Source organism: Bombyx mandarina, chromosome 09, assembly GCF_030267445.1.
Source record: "Bombyx mandarina strain Sakado chromosome 09, ASM3026744v2".
In the NCBI taxonomy this organism is placed as follows: Eukaryota; Metazoa; Arthropoda; class Insecta; order Lepidoptera; family Bombycidae; genus Bombyx; species Bombyx mandarina.
This window is the reverse complement of record NC_143216.1, coordinates 6,476,646-6,497,269: the sequence shown is the minus strand read 5'-3', so window position 1 is coordinate 6,497,269 and position 20,624 is coordinate 6,476,646. Positions and strand designations below refer to the sequence as shown.

At 35.8% G+C, this 20,624-nt stretch overlaps 4 protein-coding genes across 11 annotated transcripts in view; 2 read left to right on the top strand and 2 right to left on the bottom strand.

The window, feature by feature from the left end:
- drpr (multiple EGF like domains draper) overlaps positions 1–7,854 on the bottom strand; it is a 40,248-nt gene extending 32,394 nt beyond the window's left edge. For 2 of the 8 annotated variants that reach the window (XM_089729717.1, XM_089729718.1), the window contains exon 1: positions 7,456–7,854. The gene's annotated coding sequence lies outside the window, so the exon portion shown is untranslated. Of the gene's footprint in view, positions 1–5,964; positions 6,143–7,455 lie in introns of those variants that run through there. The other 6 variants (XM_089729719.1, XM_089729711.1, XM_089729714.1 and 3 more) reach the window with 6 other exon arrangements.
- A 2,229-nt stretch (positions 7,855–10,083) lies between these two features.
- spn-F (C2H2-type zinc binding domain-containing protein spindle-F) lies at positions 10,084–11,737 on the top strand. The gene is made up of 2 exons (XM_028180577.2): positions 10,084–11,170; positions 11,251–11,737. The coding sequence occupies exons 1-2, from the start codon at positions 10,441–10,443 to the stop codon at positions 11,610–11,612; spliced, it is 1,092 nt and encodes a 363-aa protein (XP_028036378.2). The 5' UTR covers positions 10,084–10,440; the 3' UTR covers positions 11,613–11,737.
- A 702-nt stretch (positions 11,738–12,439) lies between these two features.
- mRpL32 (mitochondrial ribosomal protein L32) lies at positions 12,440–14,832 on the bottom strand. The gene is made up of 4 exons (XM_028180584.2): positions 14,586–14,832; positions 14,005–14,244; positions 13,406–13,533; positions 12,440–12,666 (listed from the first exon to the last, which is right to left on the bottom strand). Exons 1-4 carry the CDS (start codon positions 14,671–14,673, stop codon positions 12,529–12,531), a joined length of 594 nt encoding a protein of 197 aa, XP_028036385.2. The 5' UTR covers positions 14,674–14,832; the 3' UTR covers positions 12,440–12,528.
- Positions 14,833–16,689: 1,857 nt separating this feature from the next.
- Positions 16,690–20,624, top strand: part of qless (decaprenyl diphosphate synthase subunit 1 qless) — a 47,895-nt gene continuing 43,960 nt past the window's right edge. Inside the window, exon 1 of the mRNA XM_028180575.2 lies at positions 16,690–16,924. Coding sequence (XP_028036376.1) covers positions 16,775–16,924 — 150 coding nt within the window. The 5' untranslated portion in view covers positions 16,690–16,774. The remainder of the gene's footprint in view (positions 16,925–20,624) is intronic.

The window sequence follows — 20,624 nt, the reverse complement described above, 5'->3', positions numbered from 1 at the left end:
AGATCGTTAAAGGTTTGATGGATTGCCCGGAGCTCTTATCCAAAGTTGACTTCAATGCACAGAGAATATCTTTAAGGCATCGAAATCTAATTTCTTTGCCACTAGCTTCCACTAACTATAGGCAAAACTCATTCTTTTTACGTGTTGGTGGTGACCTCAACAGACTTGGCAGGTTCTTAGATTTAGACCCATTTTATTCCTCTATCACAGGACTAAGACGTCAGCTTAGTGCCCGATTTTTCGTAAGCGATGAGGGGGCAGAGGGTGCGGGGCCATGTGCCGGTGATGTGTAGCACAACAGTTTTTAATTAATTTGTGACATTTATACATAAGTGTACATTTAAATTAGTCTGGTGTTTTCCTCCATTCCTTATGTTGTTTCTTGCTTGCTGATTGTCTTTAATTTTCTTTTGTTTCTATGGTTTTGTTTCTCTAGTGTTTTTAATTTGTTTATATTGGTGAGAACCTTTAATTGGCTTTTTGTTTCTATTATTTGTTATATTATTATACTTTGTTAGTTGGCTGTTGGTTCTCCTTGTATTAAAAAAATAAAAAAATAAATAAATAAAAAAAATTATAATTTATTACACGATGTTATTCCTTCACCGGGGGTGTGTCAATCGAGATTATTTGTTAAGTACGTTATTTCATTAGAAAAATTGATATCCGCCTGCGGGATTCGAGCACCGTTGCATCGCCCGACACGAATACATCGAAAGTCTTATCCTTTAGGCCACGACGACTTGTGTACACATATAGATATTTTTTTTCCACAGGAGAAAATCGCCGGATCCCGGTATGTGGGAGTTGAACCTCACTAAAAACTCCTGCCGCTCACAGCCGGCGCCCTACCCCGGACCGGGTGAGAACCCAGTCGGAGCTATTGAGACGGCGGGACAGGGTTTACGCAGAGCATATTACATCCATCCCGCCGTCCCCCAGACGCCGGACCGGTGGCCGCCAGCGACACGACCGCCGGTTCCCTCGGTCGACTGGCCAAGAGCCCGCATTGATGGCGCCGCGCTACACCTTCCCCCGGAGCGGTCGGGGGAACGCGGCTTACCGCGCCGCCCCATGCCTAGGCTCCTTCCCGCACAAAACGGGTGGAGCCCGAAGCTCTTAGGGGGCCGGGTTACGGACGAGACCCCGGTCCCGACCCCCTGCTCGGCGGCGGCGGGTTTCTGCGTAGTGAGGAGAGCTTTGCCTCACTCGCCCCGCCGCCTCCTGCGAGATGGTGCACTCGCAGAAGTCGAGCATAGCCTTCCAGGACTCGTCACCGCCAAGCATCGACGCCACGACGCCAGGCAGCGACAAGTCCGGTCCTATCTTTGCGACCAGGACACGGCGCTGCACCTCCCAAGCGGGGCAGACAGCGAGCGTATGCTCCGCCGTGTCCAGGTCGTGTCCACAATGGTGGCACCTCGTCGTCGGCTCAGCTCCTATCCGGTGCAGATACTTCCCGAAGCATCCGTGCCCAGTCAGCACCTGCACCAGACGGAAGGTGAGGCGTCCTCGGCCACGATTCACCCAGTCATCAAAAACTGGGTAAACCGCCTCGACGGTCCGTAGACCCCACGTGGGGTTGGCCAACCGCCTCGACCACGATTCGAGCACGGACCGCCGAGAATGGGCCTTCCGCGCCCACAGCTCACTTTTGGAGGGACGCACCACGCCCAGAGCACGAAGCTCGCTGCGCCACCGATAGTTGGCAGCGAGCGACTCCGCCTCCAGCTCACATGGCGGCGTCCCCGCCAACACACACGCCGCCTCGAAGGAGACGGTGCGATATCCACGGATGACCCTGATAGCAACGGTGCACTGCGGCCGGCGCAGAAACCGAGCCATAGCGGCCCGGTTGCGTGGCTCAGCCCATACAGGCGCACCGTAGAGGGCCATCGATCGCACCACCCCCGCGTAGAGGCGGCGCACAGCCTGATCCGGCCCCCCGATATTCGGGCGCAGTCTGCTGCTGAACGATGCGGGTAGCCAGGTATTTCTTGTAAATAAATGAAGACTTACACAAAACTTTCTTGTAATACGGTAATTCGAAAATGATATGATTCTAAATTTTTATACAAAAATATATTAATTATTTTCAATACGGTGTCTCATATTTCGCTGATCGATTGAGGACGGACGGTGTACTATATTCCCGTTCTTTCCACAAACATAATCGAACGCAACTCGCATGAGGAGAAAACTTTAAATAAAAACACAAATGCAGTATGTAATGTATTACAGCTTACTATACTTGTCTTTGAATATTGTCATAACATGAAACAGCTTTCGAGACCAAACAATTGAAACCGTTAAGTAGGCCAAACATTAGCATGTGTATGTGGGCATGAGTGAATAAACACGGTATAAGTAATAAAATGGGATCGCTGTGTCAGTGAGAATTTTCAGATTTTATTGATTAATGGACGCGAAATACTTTTTAGATTATCTTGTTTTAGATTTTAGGGGCGACGCAAACATCTATCCGACACTGCGACTCTTGAGATCTTCTGTGTATTTTCATCGCTCCATCTCCAAATACCACCCGCATGAATCCTGCAAGGTTTGGAGATACGGACACACATAATTCTTGGTCTGAGTAACCACTGCCCGAGATGTTCATTGTTGTCTTTTTGAGACTGTAACCCTCAAAAAATATGTGATTCGTTGTTTCGACCTCCTCCAGACAAAAACAGTAGGTATGTTGCGTTGTCAGCCAAGTTCATCTTGCGTATGCACTCCTCAGTGCCAAAAAGTGTCTCTGAGGGTCCCAATCAAACGTCTTAGCTAACTTAAACAACTTTTTGGTGTTGTCAGTTTTAATTTCTGCTGTGCTGTTATTTTAGAGTTTATTGTTGTTTTTGTAATAGTGCCTCAGTATGAATATCCTTATTGCTTAACCTTATACAGTGTTCAGGTTATTTCTTTGTCCGATCCTGTATTTCCCAAATCATAAGCCTTCTCATAGCATGAACATGTACATAATGACACTGTTGTGTGAGAGTTGGTATGCACTTCAGCGTCAATGCGAGGCTGGCTATCGCTGAGAATGTAGATTATTTTATATAATGTTTTCATACATTTTCAGTTCATAGCGTATATCTTTGCTTAAAATCGCATGCATATTTTCCGAGACTGCAGTAGTTGTAACAGTTTCTATGTCAGCTCCCGTTTCTGAACTGGTTTCAGTGTACCGGTTTAAACTGTTCTCCTTAGGTGAAGAAAATCCTTTCTGTCGTACCATCTTAATTCCCTATTAGTCTTTATTTATCAACAGGTTAGCATGGTATTAAACGTTGTGAACGAAAAGTTACGGTATTGTACACATACCAAATGCGAATATTGCGAAAAAAAAACCACTTTAGTTGTAAATAGCTAGTCAAATCCGCCCCGCTTTGCTGGCCGGTCTTTCATATGACTTTGATTTAATTGCCACCAACATTTTCTAAGATTCCGGCTAGGCCAATCTAAAGGTTTCACCGAAGAAAAATTTCATCGAAATCGGTCCAGGGGTTTCGTAGTCTACAGGGAGCATACACACATCGACTTTTATATAACTTATATGGATAGAAACATTATAAAAATCCGATCTCAGACAAATAGGACTTTTTCTTTCTATTCTTCTCAGTCGTTTGCACTCTTGGCAGAGTAGTCGTGGTCATCATTTATATCTTTTGTATTATATTTACTTCAGTTAAATCATTAATACAATGCTGATTTCCTAGTACTTATATTTTTATTTTACGTTGAAATTAAAATGCGTTCTCTTGACCCGAGTGCCTGCTAGTAGGTACTCGTAGTTGTTGGCAAATTCATCGTTCCGTCATATCCTTCGATAGTGGGTGGGACTGTGGATAAAGTAGGTCGCATTGAAGCACCTATATAGTCGTCGAGCTATTGCCGATTCCATTTAGACGGACCACTGAATGTGTGAACTTTTACAACGTATGTAAAATACTGTTTGTATTTTGTGTAATTTGTAGTCGCTAGGAGTAAAATTATTATAATTTCTAATTTAAGCTTCGATAAATACATACATTTAAGCAGATAAATTTTATTCACATTTAATCGTTTATCAAAAAAGTAAATACGCATTGCAATTTTTAACACAACTATTTTATATATACTATAACTATACTAGATATTTATCGAAACATTAACCTGAAGTTCGGAGATGTTTTGCGACCCGTGTAGGCTTTGTAAATATGTGAATATGTCCGCCTACGTACTAAGCTGTATGACTAATATACTGACGTCACGAAGAATGCGATTATTTTATTTATGTCGCTATTCAATGAAGAATGTCCAGTTACATGTATAATATAAGGGAATAATGTTTACGCATGTTATCTGGTACACTACTGTTTGGTTAAATCAAAATCTATCTTGAGTAAGATAGATAATACAATTATGCAGATAAGCTACAAAATTTAAAAAATATTAAACCCTTTATCTTACACCACACAGTTCGGTTCATAGTGTGATATTATACTGAATATTGCTGTCAATAATACTCTTTTTCTGACCGCATCGAACTGATTTATTTATAATATGTACTATATTATTGAGATATATATAAAATTTTATATTCAGTCTGTAAACGTCTGTACACTAATGAAAAAACTTCTTGATGGATGTATCAACAAGATTTTTCTTTACTATTCCTATTTTTATTATATATACTAAATACACTAAAACTCTAAAATACGCTTAAATATATTAAAACTCTCTGACGTGACGGTAAATGTATTAAATACATTAGTCTTTTTTTAAATACTTCCGCGTTATTTTGCGTCCTTGATGATATTAATACAAAAACCTTTACATAAGTAACAAAAATTGTTCCAAGTTTTCAGCTCAATCGAATAAATATAATGGTGCGCAAATGTGCTCCTTTTAAATATACTAGTCTTCGCCTTCTAAGTGAAATTGTATAATAAGCACAAACACCTCAAGATTCAAATTACTTTTTTTGTTCTATTTTTCTCCATGGTATAACATTGTCAAAATTTAGACATATCTGAAGTTCGTCGATACCTACAAAACAAAAAAAGGAATAATATTTTTGACAAAGAGAGAAGAAAATGGTATCTACTTACCTACCCGTTTTATCTTTACCTATTTAGGAATGGATTAGACTATAGTATTTACACCCCCGATTACCTTCTTCGCCAACCCATACCTGGGCTAGGAAAATCAAGTACCTGGGTGTCACACTGGATGCATCCATGACATCCGCCCCCATACAAAATCCGTCCGCGACCGCACCGCGTTTTTACTTGGCAGACTCTACCCCATTATCTGTAAGCGGAGTAAAATATCCCCCCATAACAAGATGACACTTTCCAAAACTTGCATAAGGCTCGTTATGACTTACGCGAGTGTGGTGTTCGCTCACGCGGCTCGCACACACATAGACACCCTCCAATCCCGATTTTGCAGGCTAACCGCCGGAGCTCCGTGCTTCACGAGGAACGTTGAACTACACGACGACCTGGGCCTCGAATGAATCCGGAAACACGTGAAGTCAGCGTCAGAACGGTACTTCGATAAGACTACGCGTCATGATAATCGCCTTATCGATGCCACCGCTAACTGCTCCCCGAATCCCGATTCCGCAGGAGCCAGTCACCGACGACGCCCTAGACACGTCCTTACTGATCCATCAGATCCAATAACACTTGCATTAAACGCCTTCAGCTCTAACACTAGGAGCAGGTTGAGGGACCCCGGTAACCGTACTTGTCGAACTCGGCAAAGAGTTCGACGTGCACCTAACCCATGAATCAGCTCGCTGAGTTTCTCGCCAAATTCTCAGCGGATCGCGATTCCGATCCGGTAGTACATTCAAGTGCCTAGTGTCTTAAAACTTAAAAATAAAATAAACGACTCGCGTCTTTCCCGTAAATTTTTGTCGAATTTTAGTGAGCGCAACAATTAATACATACGGGGGAACAAACAATTTACCTTTACATTTAACTATATGCCATATTCCTTTACCGTTGTATTCTCATGCTCTATAAATTTATTGCGGACGTTTGAAACGTCGTATTTTACCGATGTAACGTGGTATGTGGACGAGAAACCCACTAATTGACCATAGTGTCGCTTTTTAATCCAAGCATCCGATCTTTACTGAAACAGCTCGTAAACGGCAAGATGGAGTAATAAATTTCCCCAGCTCACCCTTCGCAATGTCCCGTCCCCCCATCGACCGTCATCGGTGTCATAACGTGATATGTTAACGTAATCATAGATCCTCTCAATTGGTGGATTATATGAAGACCACCAACAACTCAAGTTCCTCTACCTCCTACAATAAGACAATGGTTTCACATAGAAATTAGTAATTTTCAACTTTTGAATCCAAAAAAATTAGTAACAGCAGGTGGGATTCTACTTGCGTGATGGGAGGCATTGTACTGCTTGTCCAATGCAGAACAAACAACAAGTATGTATCCATGTCCTTGCAACCGTGCCAGAGCTCCATCAGTCAATAGACTATTTTCATGTAAATATGCATGTAATGCTATTTTTCATCTAAGTACAGTTTAAGATAGTATAAAGTATTATCTACGTTTACATACTGCAAATTTTTTCTGAAATTAAAAGTATTTTAAATTTTTCGACTTCAAATAATGTGGTGCACAGATGTTGAGTATGAAATTTGGCACATTAGTCATAAAAACTTAAAATACTTTTCTTAAGCAACACGTGGGAGATAACGAGTGCCTGTTTTGACAGTTTCATTATTATTCCTAGTATTAGTAATTTTTTACATCACATGATCAGTGATTGTTATGAATCTTGGAAATTCTGCAAGTTAAACACTGCCTTACACATAACTAGAGAACATGGAAGACATACTGTCAAATTAGCAGGTCATTAACTCCAGAAATACATTGAGGGTTTAAATTCATAAGCAATCTGGATTTACTTCTATTACTTGCAATACTGGTGCTTTTCTCTCTAACTGATTTATTAATACATTGAGGCCATGGAAAGCATTGTTGGTATGAAGTTCAATACAAATACAATCTTCATATTATGAGAAAATATGTTACGTACTGTGTTATCAAAGATTTTTAATAAATAAATATAATAAATAAATATAAATAAATACTAATAGTTATTACTAACACATTACATTACCAACTTCAGAATAAAATAAAAATGTATTGTCAGGATTAAACTTGACAACAGCTATCAACTAATATACTTGACCAACCAATGAACACCACAAAATAAAGAAAAAATATACTTTAAAAATATTAGACTATCTTGAAAGTAGGTCAAAAGATAGATATGTGAACTACATTTATATTTTTATATACACCATAAATCTGGGTTCTTTAGATTTTAATTTAATACAAAATATCAAAGCCATGTCTAATTCTTGCTCTCAATTTAGTGGAAAGAAAGGTAGCATTAAAAATAAATATGTAATTTATGAAATACCTGATTAATCAATGAAAATGTATAGTTTAGTTACTTTTTGACAACGCATAAGTGGAACGCTGCTCCACAAAATTTGGCCAAACCCAAAACTTGAAAAGTTCAAAACAATAAACTTTAGTAAAATACTTGCGCCAAGTTGTCCAACACTTCCGACGAAAATAACACAAACAATAAAATATTAAATTTTAAATATCAAGTTCAAGCACTCGTCGCCGTATGATTTATGTAATTCTCACGTTTAATTGTTGAGCTAATTCATTGTTTAATCTGTATGCATTCTTAATAAGCTTAGCTCTGCACAAAACCACAATTTTTATCAAATATTTCACATCTCACGGTAATAATTAATGATGGTGACGACCTCAAGTGTTTAATCTATGGTGCCGTCGGGCCGATCACAGATTAGTAATTTGTAACTGTTGAAGGCATCAAGTAGGTTCACTGAATATGAACCCCCTTTTTTTATTTTTAGATTTTTTTATTTTTAATTATTTGTTCGTCGTTTGTTCATTAATGTTCGAGTGTAAAAATTGTTTGTTCGTCTCTTATTTATTTATAATTAATTAAACAAATGATTACACAAGTTGGCTCCCTTTACTAGATATCTTTATTTTTAGCGCTCAGATTAATTAATTTTGATCAATTATCGTTTGTTCGACGACGCGGCTATTGGTGATTGTTCGATCATAAAAACAATTTTATTTTATATCTAATAAGCAAACCATCACCTCACGCCTACAATACGACCGACGTAACTTGGCGAGTCTGAATATAGCCGCAGGTGAACTTTCGCGCATGTACACTCGTAAAAAAAAGTGTTATTAGCATTCCTTTTTTTAAATCAAAATACGAATTAAAATTTCCATATACAGGGACTAAGTACAAATAAAATGAATATCAAAACACTATGAGAGAGAAAGCTATAAAAATAACGTAATAAATTAAAGAGAGATAATAAAAGAATAACAAATTAAGACAGAAAGCGGTAAAAATAACGTAATTAAATTAATTCGAAAGTAAGCCCGAACACTGCCTTCAGTTGCGATCCGCTGTACTGTGCGTTGCGATACACCAGATCGTTAGCAACTCTAAATAAAACTCAACATCTTTTACGCCTTCTTCTTTTTCTTATTAAAAAAAAATCAAAAATTATGTTTGTCGGCCGTCGATTTAAAACACTATTATGCTTTTGTGGCATCTTTGTTAACGAATAGTATAAATGCCAAGGGACACTTAATACTAAAACAAATTTAAACACAAACAATTTTAAAACTAAACAAAAAACTGAGCACTAAACAAAAACAGTATAATATTAACAAATCAATGAAAACTTTTGTAGCCGCCCGTACTCAAGACAGAGATAGCGACACGAACACGACATTAATGCTAGCGTGTGAGTGAGACACATTACCGCATACCGAGAATTACCGAATTTATACGATGTCAAGAAAAGGGATGTCCAATATGCGTGTTTGAGGATATTGTTTAATCGATTTTTTTTTCAAATTGATTAAAATTTATATAAAAATATATATTTATATTCCATTTTATAGGAGGTTTAAAATATTCACAAACAGTCCCTATTGTAGTAGTTATTGATAAATAACTGATATTCAACTAAATCATGTCTTTCAACCAAGAAAATAAAGTGTTATTAGTTTTTTTTTTTATTATAGATGAAGTCTCGTTTACTAACGACAACATTCAATATGTTTGTAAATCTATTTCATTCAGTATCTCATATAAACAAAAATCAATAAATTCCAAACCGATAAAAATCGATTGCGATATTTTATTGAATAAAGGGACGATTGTGTTTACATAGAATCAATCCCTAGCCTAGACCTCCACCCCGCGCACGTTGCTCATTCCACCATTTGGTTCCTAAAAACGTTTGTGTGCAGCCTTCTGCGCGAGGTTCGGACTCGCCAAGTTATGTCGGTCGTATTGTACATTGCGCATGCGCCGGTTTTGTCAGTTAATAAAATATTTAATAATTGGGAATTTAATTGTTTTTATGATCGAACAATCACCAATAGTTGTCGAACAAACGATAATTGATCAAAATTAATTAATTTGAGCGATAAAAATAAAGATATCTAAGATATATAAGTAAAGGGGGGCAACTTAAGGGTTGAGGGAGTTCAGAGTCCCTTTTTTATTTCGCCGTAAAGTCGTGTTTTAGGTAATTAGCACCACAGTGGAAACAATATAAATTTTATTGTTGTAGCGGCATAAACAATTCTAAGTAATTATATTACATTAGTTATTAAGCACGTTATAAATTATTTTTACGTTTTAAATATTTGGCGGTAAAAAAGGTCCCGTGTCATAGACGATATCCCTTTCTCCACCTCTCGTGCGTTCCGGGCCACGCATCATAAAAATGTGCGTTCATAAACGCCACAGGGTGATCATTTGTTTAATTAATTATAAATAAATAAAAGATGAACATACAATTTTTACATTCAAACATTAACGAACAAACAACGAACAAATAATTAAAAATAAAAAATAAAAAAAGAGGGGCCAAATTCGGTGAGCCAGATCTGTTGGAAGGTCGTGATGCTGTCCACGTAGAATTGTCTATGATGCACTATATTTGAATTTGTATTATGTTCCTTTTACTTTTGATGTGCGGTGTCATTCTGAATTATATTTTCTCATATACACGTCAACACAATGTTTTCAAGTATTTTTACGTTTTAAATAATCATTGCTATAGCCGCTAGTCCACCCTATCAAGATCCACCTCTATCGTCATTCTTGTCATAGCTCATAGATTATACTCTTAATATATTTGTCACAGATTATAGTTGATTATACACTTATGTCATTTACTTACTAACTTAATGCTGTCGTTATTGTGAAACAAAAAAGTTTAATTAAGTACACAGTTATGACTTAATTTAGAAGAAAATACGGGGTGAAATTATGTACTTCTATAAAATAATGTTATTGTAAATGAAATTGTTTTAGGAAATAATGGATACTTCTTCAATAGTAAGTTTTAATAACGACTCTACATTCCAAGCCACTCTTAAAGGCGACTACAATCACCACAGTGTTCACGAGTTGGCTCTTCATGCCATGAGGGATCGTTGTCTATTACTACAACGCAGAATAAATGTTTTGGAGAATGACAACATGCGCTTAAAACTCGATGCTACAAGAAATAATGAAAATATTGCTTTTCATGATGATGACAAACTTGACCTACTCCAGAAAATAGCTGAGCTTAATAAACAAAAGTCGCAATTGATGCATCACGTTTTTATGGTGTCATGTGAGAATAGAAACCTATGGAATAAAATATCAACTATCAAGAATTGTAATAAACCTAATAAAGAAAATGTCAAAAACCCATTAGTTCGTACCAATACCTACATCCAAAGCACACCTAAAACAAGTGTAAATTATCAAGAAAAGTATTCTGAATCAAGCTTGGAAGAAATATCTCTGAAATTAATAAATAGCTATATTCAGGAAAAGTCTAATTTAGTTGATCAATATGAACAAATGGCTCAACTTCATAGGGATGAAGATATGTTAAATGTAGATTCTATTGGTTTTACATACTTAGAAGATCCTGCAATGGAATCTTTAAAGGATATTATTTCTCAGACAGAAAAAGTGCAATCTCTGAGAAAAGAGGTAATTCAGCAAGAAAATGATCTTAAACTAATATTAGCAAGATTTGAGACTATTGTGGCAGGTAAGACAGAAAGGTAGAAAGATATAAAATTTATAGATTCCAGAAACTATTTCTATTGATTCTGTTTGTCTTTTTTGCAGAAGGATATAAGTGTCCAACTTGTATTACAAATAATACCAAAGTTGTGTCTTCAGAAAATAAACAAATTGAAACAAGTGATAGTCTTATGAATTGGGAAACACCAGCTGATTCCAGTTCTTGCAATAATAACTTCAGTGATATCAACACCTCTGTTATAAAAGAAAGTATTATTGAAGAAAAAGAAGAAGATAATGAGCCTTTTGATAAAATATGCCCTATGTGTGGACAAACATTCCAAAAAGATACTGAGTTTTCAGAGTTCAGAGTACACGTTGAAAGTCATTTTACAGGTGAAACAGAACTAGATTCCTTAATAGATAATTTTCAAAATATTCCTAGTTCTTTTGAAAATGCATTGTAGTCAGTAATTTTCCAAAAAAAAATGAGTACTTGTAATTAAAAAATATTTTTTGGTTAATTTTGTAAGGCAATTGTTTACTAAATACAATTAATTAGTTCAATATTAAAATTTGTGATGAATAGGAACAGTTCTTTTTTTTTTAAATAACAAATTTACAAAGATTGACTGGTGCAATGTGATTTGGGGCAAACCAACTGATTTCTCGCTGTATCTTAGTCGGTCATGATTCTAATCTGATGGTAGATTCTGCTGCTCTTAATAGGGATAGTGTTTGCAAATTCTATCAGGTTGAGCCCATGAGCTCACCTACCTGTCTGCGAAATAGCCCCTTAGGCTACATTAGAAATTATGGGATAAACAATGAGTTACTTAAATTAATAATAAAATAAATAAACATAAATTAAGTATACCCCAATTTTATAATTTTTTTTTCCAAATAATAAACTTTAAAAAGCTCTCCTGTAATTTTGCAAAAATGCAGTTTAAACCAAATAAATAGCCTTTCACCTTGATATATATGTAGTAACTAGTTTTGCTCATCAAATGACATGTTCTTCTTTTACTTACTTTTCATTGAGTGCTTGCAAAAGGCAGATGATCAGTAGCTGTCATGTATCTTATAAATATTGGTGTTAATAGCTAGGACTGTGACCTGACTACTACACAAATGCACTTTCGAAAAAAACTATTTTGTGAAGCAATATATTTAAGTAGTGCCAGCAGAGCAACAATGATAGAAGCCATATAGGTAGTTGTTGGTATAAGATGATGGTAAAAATCGGAAAATAGTCTACAATATGCTGAATGGATACAATCATAATATTGAATTGTAGTTTCAAATTAGTTTAATTCACTGTTTTTAAACAATACAACATACTTTGTTATCTATTATACATCAGTAAAATTCATTACTGTTTTAAGCCAAATCTGTGGGTTTGACATCAGTAGATTTTGAGGGTTGTTGGGTAGATTTTTGTAATAGGTTTTTACTGAACCATTGTGGCCTTTCTTTTTTCATTTCAACAATTCTTTTACCATTCCAAAATTCTTTTTGCTGAAACAATCAAAATAAAACAACTCAATTTTAGACCTATCAGAATTATAGAATGGTTCGGTAACTCTGTTCATTAATTATTTAGTGACGATTCTTTTAAACCTTTGACTGCATGCAGGTCACACCGATGCCCTGCGTGGCCTACTGAAATAATGGTGTCTAGTTCTGTTACTTATCTTTTCCCTATAACAAAGATCGTACATTTGGGCCAGAGTGCTGGTGAGTCGTTTAGGGGGTCACCTTATCATCTTGACAGTCCAACATAGAACCTACGCCCCTCAAATAGGGAATTAGAAGGTGGATTGTTTATTGCTTTCACACACAAGCAACAGAGTGTACAAATTAAAGATTTTATGACTTTTTTTATTGCTTAGGTCGTCCTCCCGAGCTCACAGCCCACCTGGTGTTAAGTGGTTACTGGAGCCCATAGACATCCACAACGTAAATGCGCCACCCACCTTGAGATATAAGTTCTAAGGTCTCAAGTATAGTTACAACGGCTGCCTCACCCTTCAAACTGAAACGCATTACTGCTTCACGGCAGAAATAGGCAGGGTGGTAGTACCCACCCGCGCGGACTCAAAAAAGGTCCTACCTCCAGTGATTACGCAAATAATAATTTAAAAATTAAAAATTATTGTTCATTTTGTATCACACAATGTAATCTACGTTTGAGAGGTTGAACAATATTTCTACTTTTATTAATGCTTCTAATACTCTCATGATAAACACCACAAACCTGGTCTGGTAAAGTTTCTCCTTCATATAAAACAATAACATCTTGTTCAATGGGTCCACTGCCTAATTTTTTTAATATTTCACCTTGAATCTCTTTCGTCTCTTTACCTATCTTTTTGTAGCAGTTACCTTGAAGAAAGGAAACCGATTTTATAACACAATTTAAAAAGATATGTGAAAGGTCAATTATTAACTTTTTAAAAAATGATCCAGAGTGTCATATCACTTTGATTTCCTTACTGGACGTTGTAATTTTATATTAACTTTTCAATTTATTGTAGTACTATTTAAGGAATACAGTGATATTTTCTTCCAAACTGGTGTAATTGGCTTTAAATTTTATGAAATAATTTACAGAATCACTAATGAAACTACAAAAAAAAATTTATAGTAAATGGCTGTGACTTAATATTTTTTTAATAATGATGATTTAATGACGGATAAATTAATGTTGAAGCACTACAGAGTAGTTTTATTAAGGGCTCTTAATACATTTTCTGATAACTGTTATAAATCAATCTGCACAATAGCTACAGACTCTTACTGACGTGAGTTCAAAATATAATAAGAGTATTTATATTACTACTTATTGTATCTTACCACATAGTCTGCCTTGTTCGTGGTGGTGACCACACTCATGGCATGTTTTTAAATTAGTTTTCGGTACAAATGGCTTCCAAACATATTCAGGCCACCCAAATTTCCGATTCAATCTCTTTTCAACTGTTCTTCTAAACTTTGGTACCGCAAGTAAGAATCCATCTCCTATTAAGTCATGAATGGAAAAGGCTTTAGGAGTTGGCTTTGGCTGCTGATGAACAGAGACCGCTAACGCTAGTTCTGGAAAAGAAGAAATTAATGTCTAATTATATTATAAAAATCATAGTAAACAGCACAGATATATGAATATTTTATAGAAAGAAATAGTCTCAATAGTCTGATGTCGAGAAATAAATATTAGTTAATGTTAAATAGTCAAAGACTCAATCAGCAATATTTGTGTTTCTTTCTTAACCAAATTGTAGATGAGCGGGTCTTGCTCGTAAACGCTTTAATGTTTTCATATTAAAATTTCAGAAACAATATACCCTTAATAAGGTTTTAACATATAAGGAGATATATAGAAAATTAATATAAATTGTACTAGGAAAACAACAGCATTTCCTTAGCTTATTACCTACCTTTTGGAGGATGACCGAAAAGGCTTAACAGTATCGATCTTTCTAAATTTTTTAAATGTTGGACCACTTGTATGAACCTTGGAAACATTTTGAGAATGGGTAATAATCTTAAGGATATGTACTATGATTACAATGTTTAATTTTCTTTTTCAGTGTTTCTTTGATCCTTTCTAGTTTATTTCAAAATATGGACGTAGATAAAATGTAAGATTTATTTTTTCTGGTCTATTAAAGTTTATGAGTGGGTACCTACATACTTTTGAGGTTATTTAACTGATGAAAAGCTAAGGTATAAGACCATACAGCCTAACCTTTTGTTATGTTTTGAAGGTCGAATCCAGGTCTATTCTGAAACTAACCACCTCTGATTTTAATATACGCTAACCTCATATAACTATCTTTTTTATGATTGAAGGATTACTGGTAGCCCCGAGGCCTTTCCAGTTTCATTAGGACAGGTGGGCGAGCAAAGGCTCAGCCAGGAGGGGTGGGATTTGCTAACCATCGCCCGAGCGCCTCCGAAGGAGACCTAATTACTCAAGAGCAATTGTTTCGCGAATGAATCTACTACCAGATCGGAATCGCGACCTACTGAGAAGATCCGGCGAGAAACTCAGAGGGCTGTGTCTATGGGTTAATTTATTCGTCGAGCCCTTCCTTGCAAGCGACGGGTTCCACGAGAACGATGACCGGTGTAATGTTGCACCGATGAGTTAGGTTGCACGTCAACCTCTTTGTCGAGTTCGACGAGTACAGTTACAGGGGTCTCTAAGCCTGCTTCTAGTGTTAGAGCTGAAGGTGTCTAATGCAAATGTTATTGGGTCTGATCGGTCCGTAAGGACGTGGTGTATAATTATCTCAGACGTCGTATCTGTACAGCCGTAGTAATTTAATGTAGGTTGACAGTCTTAACTCAAACATTCATACAAGAAGAGAATTTACATATAGCCAAATTATTTAGTGAAAATAAATTCGTCACCGCTTTGCTTTATTTCACTCTCGGCATTTTCAGTGGCTTCTATCAATGAAAGATCAGCATTGACTAATGGTATACAATGAGTTACTCTGCGTGAGATTTAAATAAAGTTAAAAATATTTCTCTCACTCAGTTTTTTTAGTAAGTTTACAGGAATATATGTTATACGTAACTCTTATTATGTGTATAATCTACGTTATTAGTCTTTTTTTTGTATTGACCAATTGGTTAAGACTTTTTGGCGGGAACGCGAGGTGTGAAGTTGTGCGATTTGTTTTATTTTGTCTATTTAGTGTTTCTTCAAGTTTAAATTTGTAACAACAGTGGTTTATTAACTGTTTAGTATCTGTGACAGTTCACAAATGTAGGAAAATGAAACAAAGCCGTTGGACGTAACTTCTCGGGATCCTCCAAAAAGTCCACAGAAAAAATCTCAGTAAACGACCACCATTTTACTGAGATTATATTTCATCCCTCCATCCATCATCTCATCTCATTTCATTTAATTTCATCTCAGTTGATTAATGTCTCAAATTCTTCATTTCATTTCACTCCATATTATCATTTTTCATAAAAATATCCCATATCATATCATATCATCTCATTTCATTTCATGCCATGCCATGTCATGCTTCATATTAATCAGCTTCATTTCATTTCATAATATCATATTTCATAAAAAAATACATATAAAAGATAAGGCTATATGGTGTGATACCTTTGCCTTTCCACTTGAAAAATAAAACTACTACTACCAATTGGATAATAAAGCCCATAAACTTCATTGAGAAGTGATTTATCTTCCTATCAGTTATTTGTCCTCTTTACTGTTTCTTTGATGTTTAATAACATTTTATTCGTTTTCAATTCATTTTATTCCATTTATTTAATTTTTCAATTATTTTAATTTTAAAATCAATTTCAGAAAAATTAAATTACTTTTTTCTGTTTTGTTTTTGGTTTCGTATTAGAAGAGATTTGGCTGTATAGGTTTTGATTATTTTACCAATCCAATAGGATAATTGAACTAAAAAGTCTTTGATGTAAATTCTGTTAATGTTAAATTTTTCTTATAGGCAACTTTAAAAAAAATGGCGTTTGACAATCAGCTGTCTCCATCCATTAATTGATAAAGTGGGGAGGAAAAGACAAACTCGTATGCCGCTTGCGGTAGGTAGTCCATGTCTTCGAGCGTTGCGTTGCAGTTGTAGCTATGGCGTGTTTAAGTTCGAGTAGGCTCTGTGCTCGTGTTCAGGATAAGTTAATGTGTCAATTTGGACATAAACTTCGAAAACAAACTGTATTTGTGAAACTCAAACCTCCTGGACCATCTCCGTTGCGGACATTTGGAAAGACATGTCAGGTTAGACAAGTTTAAATTAGATTTACTACTTCTTTTTTAGTTTAGTTATTATCAAAACAATAAAATTGTATTAAAAGTTATGTACCATCATCCCATCCTTTTTTGTTCTACAATTTACATAACAGTATGACGGAAACTAACCTATTTTCTGTCAGCTGATTAGTTATCAATTTAATCAAAGTAAAATAATGTTAATAATTTATGAATGAATTCATAGGTCACATACGTTTTCAGATGTAAATTAAAAAAAATGAATGAAAAATTTGAATTCTTTTTTTAAAATGATCGAATAAGTAGATCCACACACGGAAAACGCTAAAAGTGAAACTTCTTATATTTATGTGGATTGTAGATAGTAGGTCGTTCCGTAAGCGGCACCGGTTAATGCGGTTTGTACAACGATTTTCACTATAACTCGGCAAATTGATTCACTCGTTTTTTTTCTTCCGTAGGGTCAAAGTTTAAAATAAATTGCATTAATAATAACATATAGGTAAAATTGAAGAAATTTTCCAGTCACGAATCATTTTCACTAGTGTTTATTTATAGAAATATACATCCTCTTTTTTGTAGGTACCTACATATAATGTATCTAAAAACTGGTATTCCTGTTGTGTTAGCGCGTCGGTTAGCTGCTTAGCTGGTAGCTCGTCTTGCTTTCTCGCGCAGCGTGCGAGCATGCTATGTCCAATTTCAACGATCCGCTCAAAACTTTCTAAGCAACAATTATATTTTGCATTAATATTTCATTTACTTCGCCAAACGCGTCGTGTAGAAGAGAGTTTATTAACATAGGGAGGCAAAAAAAAAATTGGCTAGGTACCTATTAAATATCATAGTCGTTGGTTTCCTAAAAAATGTAAACAATTATTTTGATGATGATTAAATGATTACACTTCTAAATTACATGCATTGGATACTCGTCAGTGAAAGCTGTGCGACGATTCGTTGAATTTTTAGTAGCGTGAAAACTGGGTGACTCGCCTGTGGAAGGAGCGGCAGAGCCTTTCTTATTTCCTTTCAGCCCGTTTCGCGAACATTGACCTTGATTGTGTAAGGTCGTTATAACAACCTGAAAATTAAAGTGAACTGGCAAAAGGTACATTGAAATTAATTTCAAAAACGATTAATGAGAAAATAAAAAAATAAAAAAACGGTTTTTGAATGAAATAATAGAACGAACACGTGAATCGTGCCGCACGTAACATACTTCGTACATCAAGCTCAGTAGAAATGCGGAACACACGGCTATTTGTTCAGTCGACATCATTGTATAAGAGTTTGCAGCAATACGTACTACCAATGTGGCATATGTTATTTTCGAATTACCACATTTTGTTGAATCTTAAGTTACGTGATGATAATACAGAAGGGCCCCGAAAGCTGGACAATGTCATTGAGTGAATTCGGTACGCTGAATGCATTCGGTATTTTCTGCAATACGCTGATAGACAGAATAGAAAGAATGATCTTTATTTATACATCATTGGGATAAAAGAGAGATCTACATCACGCTTCCGATATTTTCGTAACAACAGCAGGCTATTAACAACATCATATTCATTTTCGTTTTAATGATAATTGCGTAAAATACGACAGAATTTCAAACATTTCGGTCAATGATTGTGACATACGACCCTGGGCCTTGGAAAACTTGAAAAATGATTTTCTATTAGCAATAATTTCTGACACTATAAATAATTCATTTTCGTGACCAACGTCTAAGAAGAAGTGCTAGCTGAGTGAGTACTAACAGGTTTTGTAGATTATTTAGATTATCACACTACAACTAAAAATCAAATAGTTTTATAAAACATTGTTGTTCTTAACAAATCACAAAAACACCGGTCATCTTTCACGTCGAACCCGTCGCTTGCGACGAAGGGCTTGAAGAGTAAATTAACCCACAGACACAGCTCGCTGAGTTTCTCGCCGGATCTTGTCAGTGGGTCGCGTTTCCGATCCGGTGGTAGATTCTGCGAAGCACTGCTCTTGGTAGAGCCAATGTTAGCAACACCTCCGGTTTGAGCCCCCCGAGGGCTCACCTACACGCTAGGGTAAAACTGAAATAGCCTCTCAAGGCTATCAGCATAGCTAGGAAAAAAAAATCTGTTATATTATATACTTAATATTTATTTCAAAATGATCACGGACAGAGCGAGTATTCTATAAAACTAACTAAGACGAATACGTGTTACGGACATTCGTTAGGTTCGTATTTATGAGTGAATTAGACGAACTCTTTCTTACCATATCCAGTACGCTTACAGTCTTGTAGTACACGCATAAAATACATATTAATGTTTAATGATCTTAAACTGGTAAACGATTTCGAATTCCTCTCGGTAATTTTTATCGGAGTCAGGTTTTCGTAAAGTCTGACATTTAAAAGAATTATCGCGTAATTATCTTCTTTTTAATCCGGATTGTTATTACATTTTGATATTTTTCAGAAATTGATATTTCTAACATACTTATTAATTTGAAAGTGATAATTTAAAAAAAGAAATATGACGTATGAAAGAAATCCCAATAAATAATCGTTCTGTGCTCTATTTATATTTTTTGTTATATGTACCAGCAACACATAGACACGAACATGCGTATCCAAAACTCGAATACCAAATGTTCTATAAATATAATAAAATACTCAATTCGACCGAGGTTCTAAATCAAAGCCTGTGTCATAATACGCAGGTTTACTGACCACAACACCGAAACAGCACTCATAACGTAAGGCAAATATCTAACTAGATGTGATGTCCTATAGTGTGATGAGAAATGGGACTATTTAAAATATTATTAGTTTGGCAATATAGCAATTGGCAATAGACCGATAGCTGCTAAGTTATTTTGTCTTTCTCACTCAAGATTTCTTTGTCCCAAAACTAAGCAGGAAGGTGGTACCTCATGGTCACAGCTACAACGCGACAAACATACAGTATTGTTTTTTCTTAAGCACTGATCGTAAAACATAATGTCAGCTCATTCGGTTAGGTGCCACTATCCCGCCTGTTTCGAAGTCCGGCTAGAAGGATCAAATAACCGGTTTGTGATGCAATTAAGACTCTTACTTATGTCTCAAGGTGATTGGGGATATTAATATCGTGATGACTATGAGCTCCGACGATCCTTCCATACCAGGCGGAATAGACACCATTTGCCGATCTGATTTAAAAAAAAAAACAGTTAAGAATTACCTTGTTGCATACAAACACAAAAAAGTTTTGATATTTCGATCCACTGAACGACTTTATAACTTTTTTCTTATCTCAGTTATACGATGGATTGCCATACTTTAATAGAAATACAGCATTGCTTATCAGTTCATCGAATATACCTGTTTTTCCAAAATCAATGTCTAATATTTTCGAGAAAAATGGCTGTGACAGACGGATAGGCGGACAGACTGAAAAAGCGACTGTTTTGTATTTTGTCATTTAGATACTGAATCTTAATATGTAAATCGAAATTATGGTCAAATCTTTCTTAACTGTTTCGTGATAGAAAAATTTAGTAGGTACTTTTGATGTTATAAAATATTAATTTTAACTGTCGTGATAATGAAAAACGATCCTTATGAGTAACGATGAATATTTATAGGTACCATTGCTTAATAAAAACAAATACTGCCTGTTTCTTTCATTATCACAAAAGAAAATTAACAGAGACTTAATTTTGCAATATTTTCTATTGTTGT

Excerpts from the sequence above, each read along its gene's own strand:
- spn-F (XM_028180577.2), top strand. The coding sequence starts at position 10,441 with ATGGATACTTCTTCAATAGTAAGTTTTAATAACGACTCTACATTCCAA. Across the intron at positions 11,171-11,250 it reads ATTTGAGACTATTGTGGCAG|AAGGATATAAGTGTCCAACT; the intron begins GTAAGACAGAAA and ends TCTTTTTTGCAG.
- mRpL32 (XM_028180584.2), bottom strand. The coding sequence starts at position 14,673 with ATGTTTCCAAGGTTCATACAAGTGGTCCAACATTTAAAAAATTTAGAA. Across the intron at positions 14,245-14,585 it reads TTTCGGTCATCCTCCAAAAG|AACTAGCGTTAGCGGTCTCT; the intron begins GTAGGTAATAAG and ends CTTCTTTTCCAG. Across the intron at positions 13,534-14,004 it reads CGAACAAGGCAGACTATGTG|GTAACTGCTACAAAAAGATA; the intron begins GTAAGATACAAT and ends CCTTTCTTCAAG.